Genomic DNA, 8,018 nt, shown 5'->3' with positions numbered 1-8,018 from the left:
GGGATTACAGGCACGTGCCACCATGCCCAGCTGAATTTTTGTATTTTTAGTAGAGACGGGGTTTCACCATGTTGACCAGGATGGTCTCAATCTCTTGACCTCGTGATCCACCTGCCTCGGCCTCCCAAAGTGCTGGGATTACAGGCGTGAGCCACCGCGCCCGGCAAGAATAATCTTTTTTAACAAAGATTAAACAACTGCACAACTGCTGAACAACTACACAGCCGTATACATGAAAAAGAGGCTGGGCACGGTGGCTTACAACTATAATCCCAGCAACTTTGGGAAGCTGAAACAGGAGCATCACCACTTGGACCCAGGAGTTTGAGAACAGTCTGAGCAACACAGTGAGACTGCATCTCTACAAAAAAAAAAAAAAAAATTAGCCAGGCGTGGTGATGCCTGCCTGTAGTCCCAGCTATTCTGGAGGCCAGGGTGGGTGGATTGCTTGAGCCTGGGAGGTTGAGGCTACAGTGATTTGTGATTATGCCATCACATTCCAGCCTGGGTAACAGAGTGAAACCCTGTCACAAAAACAAAGAGGCGGGGCACGATGGCTCACACCTATAATTGGGAGGCCAAGGTGGGCAGATCATTTGAGCACAGGAGTTCAGGACCAGCCTGGCTAACATGGCAAAACCCCATCTCCACTAAAAATACAAAAATTAGCCAGGCATGGTGGTGCACACCTGCAATCCCAGCTACTTGTGAGGCTGAGGCAGAAGAATCGCTTGAACCTGGGAGGTGGAGTTGCAGTGACCAAGATTGTGCCACTGCACTCCAGCCTGGGCGACAGAGACTCTGTCTCAAAAAGAATAAAAAATTAAAAATTTAAAAAAAAAGGAAAAAAAACAAAAAGTCTTACAAATTCAGTATTAAGAAGACAAATAACCTAATAAAAAAGACAGGGAAAAAACTGAATAAACATTTCACCATAGAAGATACACAGGCTGCAAACAAACATAAAAAGATGCTCATCGTCATTAGTAATGATACTGAAATCACTGATCACCAGGAAACACTCCTATCTACCCACCAACAACACAGCACTAGCAAGACATGGAGCCAGCTCAACTCACATTCACTTTGGTGGGAATGTCATGTGGCATGATCTCTTTGGAAAACAATTTGGCAGTCTATTAAGAAGCTAAACACGAATGTGGCTTTCTGCTCCTGGGTATTTTACACAAGAGAATGAAGGCATATGTAAACACAGTCTTGTATGTGATATTCAGAGCAGATTTATCTGTAATAGGTCTCAATCCAATCTTTTATCCGTGTCTTATTCACAGGTGAATGGATGAACAAATTGTGGTATTTCCGTAAATACTACGCAGTGATAAAAAAAAAAAAAGGCAAACGGTGGATATCTGCAACAACACAGGTAAACCTCCAAATGATTATCACGAGAGAATACAGACAACAAGAGTACATACCGTATAAGTCTATTTATATAAAATTCTGGAGAACATGAACAGTAATCTACAGTGACAGGTCTGTGTTTGACTGGGGCTGGAGGAGGTCCGGGTTAACAGAGAGAACAAGGCAGCTTGGGGGACAGTCTACTAATTCTCTTGATTGTGGCGATGGATTCTCAGGTGTATACAGGGGTCACGACTTGGCAAATTGTACACTTTAAACAGTCAATTAAATCTCAACACATTCGTTTAAAAAAATGCAAATAAAATACCTCAACTTCAAGGTCCTGGCGCTTGGGATTGTGAATGAAGAAAGTGAAGTTTTCTTCCCACACAGGTTCATTGGTTTTGTATCGAATCTGGAAGAAACATTCAGTTATCAGCTCTGTGATATTTTCTGTGGAAAAGGGCTACTCATTTAATATATTTAGAAGCTTAGGATGAAAAATAAACAAAAAGAAGACAAAACAACAAACTAGAAGCTTAGGATGACTTTAAATTCCAAGACATGTATTTGCCAGTATGCGCTATTAACTATTGATTGTGCAAGTGTTCAAAAGATAAAGAGACAGTCTGAAGCCTTTGGAGTGTGTTACGAGGCCCCAACCTGTGTGTCCACTGCTAAAGGCTTCAAACGTGTGGACCGGCCTCAGTTCTGCAATTACGTTTGCACCAACGTGACAGTTCCTCCAAATTGAGGAGGGTGCTGCACATGGGAACGTCTCTTAAACTGTTAACACTTCCAAGTGAGTGATGGCCTATAGCTTGGGGTAATTTCTAAAACATTCCTTCTCCTGTAAGGAAAGTAGAACATGTGACAGCAATCGCAATACTCTCTTTTCAGGTCTTGATTCTAACTGTACTGGTTGAATTTTAAGCACTGTTGGTTATCTTTCAAGTATTTATAGAGCACTCAAGACAAACTTAGGATCTGTTCCCATGTGTCTACTCATAAAACCAAGCAACAGCATATTCATCTATTATTTTCTAATGTTATTTTTGTTTTGTTTTTTGAGACGGAGACTTGCTCTGTTGCCCAGGCTGGAGTGCAGTGGTGCAATCTCAGCTCACTGCAACCTCTGCCTCTGAGTTCAAGTGATTCTCCTGCCTCGGCCTCCCAAGTAGCTGGGATTACAGGTGCCTGCCACCATGCCTGGTTAATTTTTGTATTTTTAGTAGAGATGGGGTTTCACCACATTGACCAGACTGGTCTTGAATTCCTGACCCCAAATGATCCAACCACCTCAGCCTCCCAAGGTGCTGGGATTACAGGCGTGAGCCACCACAACCAGCCGCTAAAGTTATTTTTAAAAATGAACAGTATATTTCTTACTAAATCAAGTAGCTGGTTATCTATCAAATGACTAATTTAAGAAAAAAAGAAAAGGTCTGAAAAGCCATTATCTCAACACCCACGCTATCACACAAGTGAATGCACTTTGCAACCTGGAGCCCCACATGAGATGGCAACAGACAGAGCCCACAGGACAGGCACCGAGGCTGAGTGTGGAGGCCGGCCAGCACCTTACCTTGCTTTCCTGGGCCTTGTGCCCAACTGACATCTGGACAAGAGGATTTGGGTTGCTGCTTATTTTCTTCCCCGACTACCCAAAACAAACAGAAAACAGACAAAATAAACACATTTTGAAACGGGTCTTAACCAAAACCAAAATTATTGGCTTATATTAGTAGTTATTTTTATTTATCTCTGATACTTCTGGGAACATCTGGGAACAATGTAATGGGAAAACATATGCTACCCACATCCCAAACCGTAACTACATCTGCCATGAAATAAATTAAGAAAAAGGTTCATTTGCACACAAATTTTAAAGGTTAGGGTCTTGTATTTTTAAAGCAAACTACTTTGGAAAACTGAATTTTCTAAAAATCCTTAATGTTAATCACAGTTTTTGAAAGTTCCTTTATTTATGAAGATGATAGAAATGAATAAAGTACAATTAATGGAAACAAAAAACCACAAGAAAGGACAAATGTAAAAGAATTTAAAATTCAGATTATTTCTCTGGTTGGAATAAAAATAGTAGAGTGTCAGATATATAGTTTTACAATCTTAGTGTCTTCTGTTTGAGCATTTTTAAGCTTTCAGATATCAAATCTTGCTTACCAGCTGCTAAATAATTTTGACTGGAAGAATAAACATCAGTTTGGGATCACAATAAATTAAGTAGATCTAAATATGAAGAAAAATTCAGGAAGAGCAAAAATGGTCAGAAGTATACATTAGCACAGATAGTGGAGAGGAGAAGAGTTAAACAGCGCATACGTGTGACATGAGGTTTATTTATAACTTAGCCCCACAAGAAGATGCAGTTAAATATCTGTGTTAGTGGAATTAATTAGAAGGTCACAAAAACATTTTTGAGTTCAATAATTTTAGAGTGAAGCCTCAACACTACAGCAATGACACAAATAGGTGTCAAAATCCTATCATTGGAAAAAAAAATTACTAGCTCAAACCTACTGCGATAATCTATTTTCTGGTTCATCTTTTTGATGTGAATGAATTCTGCAAAATAAAATAAATACTGTTGAAAAAGTTTGCAAGGCTACAGATTACTGTGACAGAGAATACTAATCTCCTCCTAAGTTAATTTTCTCCTTTTTCCTTTAATATTAGAATTCCCAAGTTTTAGCTGAGCACAAGTCCTCTGTAAATAAAGATTTTGTTTGCAAACCTCCCTTGGAGTCAGGCCCAGCCAAGTAATTAAGTTCTGGCCTCATAGGAGGCTGTGTCCCCCTTGGGCTGGAGCCACAGGTAGCTCATGGCAGAGCCCCAGGCCAGAACTCCCTGAATTTAGAGGGAGATCAACTACTGCTACTGGTAAGTCAGTTCTATTATTAAAGATACAGAAGCCGAGCTTGCTTCTTAACTAATATAAACGCTTCATCTCTGAAAAAGTAGCCACTCATTTAGATTGACTGCATCTTTATCAATTTTTTTTCTTTTTTTGTGTGTTTTCAGATAGACTCTTGCTCTGTCTCCCAGGCTGGAGTGCAGTGGCACGATCTCGGCTCACTGCAACCTCCGCCTCCTGGGTTTCGGCAATTCTCCTGCCTCAGCCTCCCAAGCAGCTGGGATTACACGCACCCGCCACCATGCCAGCTAATTTTTGTATTTTCAGTAGAGACAGGGTTTCACCACGTTGGCAAGGCTGGTCTGGGACTCCTGACCTCAAATGATCTGCCTGTCTCAGCCTCCCAAAGTGCTGGGATTATAGGCGTGACCCACTGTGCCTGGCCCTCAATTTTAAAATATATACTTTTTTTTCCAACTTTCTAACATCCCTGAAAATAGAATGAAACTTAAATCGATGAAAATATATACCTTTTTGGGGGAGGCTGGCAGTAGTGAGAGTTGTCACTGCCCTAACCGATTTATTTTGCTTATATTTTCTGTTTAGGTATACCTGTCAGTGACATGATAAAACTCCATTTATCCTAAGTCTAAAATTCTCTATGTATAAAATAAACACTGTCAAAACTTAATGACATTTAAAAATCTTTCTTAGTGGTTCATAAAATAATGGTGCATCTTAAAATGGATGTTTTCACTTCGATGAAATAAGGTTAAATTATTAAATTTTCTACCATGATGCAATATTCAAAATACATCAGTACAACTCAAAGGCACAAAGTATAATGAAAATATAAGCATATGTCAGACTGTCTTGAACTTAAACCTCAGCTCTATTATTCACTTGATTATTGAGACCTCACTATTGCCTCTATTTGTACCTCATGCATATTTACAAAATGGGCATTTTTGGAACCCAAATAAGCTAATGTAATAACATAACAATTACAATATTTATTTAATGTGTTCAATAATTCCATGAAGAAGATACTCCTTCCATTCCATAAATAACACAACAGAGTGGATTAAGTATCTTGTTGGAGGTCACATTGCTTGGTGAGTAGTTGGGCTGCAATTCAAATCCAGTCTGATTTCAGGGCCTTCAGCCTTAATGTTACGTTCTCTTGGTCAATAACCTTCAGGTAGCAAAGAACAGTGTCGAGGTAATTCCTTTCAACGTTCTGGAGGGCACAGTAATTTCCACTACTGTGCTAACTAGTACTCCACAGGAGGAAGCTCTAGTAACCCAGATCTTATTTCCCTGGCGCAGGATGAAGTGAGGGTTCGCAGACGCTACCCTAAAAAGCAGACTCTGCCAGTCTCCTGCACTTTTGAAATCTAACTAATTTTGCCAGATGAAACTGGTTTAAAATGATTCCAACGTCTTTGGGATAAAATTTTCTTTAAATAATTACATTAAAAATTCCCCACCTCCCCCACCCCCAAATTTAAGCCTAAAATGTTCAAAGAAATTGGAGAAAAAATAAAAAAACATTACGTCTTAAGAAAACGTTTACCAATTTACCAGAGAACACATGCAAATGTCCTATTTTAGGGAGTGGAGCTTAGTTTTCAATAGACCTCATTTAATGAACTTTAAAGCTTCTTAAAAGATCTATCACCCAACCCAGCAGCACCAAAAGCCATGAAGTTGCTGACTCAGAGATGACCCTAACTCAGTATATTGGAAGAGGTGATATTTAAATGTATATTCACAGTTCACAAGGCATACCTTTAAGTCATGATCTAAACATCAGTTAAGATTTTAAATAGAACTTCTATATTACAATTTTCACAAATTCAAATCCAATTAAAATAGACATATTTAAATTACCTTAGAGAGAGTTACCTAAGGTCAAGAGGAAAATAATTTATCATATTAGTACTTTACTAAATTTACCTTCAAAGTGGACTTAAATTGTTCTAACTACTAATTATTCTATAACAAAAGTAGGATCTCTTCTACTAGACAATTAATTACTATATTAATATGGGAGGTAATTTGCCAATAAACTTATGAGACAAAGTATCATCTCTTTCAATATGTTTTAATTAACTTTGTAACCTGAAGGGAAAACTATTAGTTTACCTTTAAAGCTCTCTGAACTGCAGTCTTCTTCAAGACATCGGGGTTAAATTCTAATGGGTTACTCTTTCAAGTCAGAAGAAAACGAATATGCCAAGGGTTAATAAAACATGCAATGAAGTTTATGTAAGGTTAAAGACATGACAATTTATGGGAATAAACAAAGAAAAATCTTTAAACAAAACCACCAAGAATTACACAAACAACCAAAAAGCCACCTACAAAATTCTTTATGCACAAGACTTTCTCTTAGAATGAACCTTTAATCTATAAATACCAAAAGACACCTCCTTTTCCTCTATGACTAATAATCTTTTACTACCCCCACCCTCCTGATCCTTTGTGGTTTTAAAAATATAAGAATGAGACTTTAGGAAAGAGTTCTATTTACTATTCTTTGCCTGAATAAACCCCTAAAATACCCATCATTATTAAAGGTTTTATCTGAAGTACAATCAACAGTCCACAGCTGTCCAAGTCACTTTCAAGCAAGGTCAGGTCCTGGAAAAGCCGCTGAGATATACCTTCCCACCCAACACCCAGCGTCCTTTTCAGGGGTAGGAGTCAGGCTGGCTGGATCCCTGCAGAAGCTTCTCGGGTTCTAAATATAGACCTATGATTATGGGTTTTACCTTTACTTTTATTGATTTTCCAATTCATTTGTTTCTTGCCCTCAAAAGGGCAAGACTGAGTTATTTTGCAAGATCCTTCTAGGACTAGTATTCAAGATTAAATAATTTATCATTTTAGCTGTAATTAACTTCAAACTTGTGACAAGCTGAACTTTTTTTTTTTTTTTTTTTTACTAAACAGAAAATTTTATGATGATGAAAGATTAATGATTAGCCTCTCAATCTTCCATGACTTGCAGGCCGGGCAGGAGAGAAGGCGGAACATGCAGACAGGCAGGAATTCAACGTGACCTAAAGCTGCCAGTGGAGCTCTCAAAGGTCTCTGGGTGGAGTCTGGACAAGGGCATTCTTCACACAACTTCCCAGGTGCTCATATACAGTGAGGATGGGAACTCTGCTGCCCTGAAGTTCACAGACTGACATTCTTCAGATATCCTAAGAACCCCTCCTGAGGCTCACTTTTGGATAGATATGGCCTGTACCAAAGACACTTATTCTAACATGATCAACTGAAGTAGAACAAGGAGAGGCTGTGGTGTGTGGGTAGTGGTTGCAGGAGAAGCAGTATAAGGCCTGGACAGCTGCGTGGCTCTGGGGATGAGACGTCCTAGACTATGCAAGTGCTTCTGGCAGGTGCCCCGCTGGGAGGCCTCTGGAGTTCACATGACTTGTGGCCTTGGGTTACTCACCATCAGGAGGCAGTGGTAGCCACCTGTGGTCTCTTTATTATTTATTTATTTATTTATTTTAGATAGACTCTTGCTCTGTCACCAGGCTGCAGTGCAGTGGCATGATCTTGGCTCACTGCAACCTCCGCTTCCCGGGTTCAAGCAATTCCCCACCTCAACCTCTGGAATAGCTACAACTATAGGCATGCACCACCATGCCTGGCTAATTTTTTATATATATATTTTTAGTAGAGATGGGGTTTCACCATGTTGGCCAGGATGGTCTCAATCTCCTGGTCTCATGATCCGCCCACCTGGGCCTCCCAAAGTGCTGGG

The 8,018-nt window shown here is 39.5% G+C and overlaps 1 protein-coding gene across 1 annotated transcript in view; it reads right to left on the bottom strand.

The window, feature by feature from the left end:
* Positions 1-8,018, bottom strand: part of ESYT2 (extended synaptotagmin 2) — a 106,720-nt gene that overhangs the window by 17,554 nt on the left and 81,148 nt on the right. The window contains exons 13-15 of the mRNA XM_037735937.1: positions 6,386-6,448; positions 2,948-3,022; positions 1,691-1,777 (exon numbers count right to left, since the gene is read on the bottom strand). Of these exons, the coding sequence (XP_037591865.1) occupies positions 1,691-1,777; positions 2,948-3,022; positions 6,386-6,448 (225 nt within the window). The remainder of the gene's footprint in view (positions 1-1,690; positions 1,778-2,947; positions 3,023-6,385; positions 6,449-8,018) is intronic.

Source organism: Cebus imitator, unplaced genomic scaffold, assembly GCF_001604975.1.
Source record: "Cebus imitator isolate Cc_AM_T3 unplaced genomic scaffold, Cebus_imitator-1.0 Scaffold20, whole genome shotgun sequence".
Classification (NCBI taxonomy): domain Eukaryota; kingdom Metazoa; phylum Chordata; class Mammalia; order Primates; family Cebidae; genus Cebus; species Cebus imitator.
Note: the sequence above shows the minus strand (reverse complement) of the source record. Positions and strands in the feature narration are given on the sequence as shown.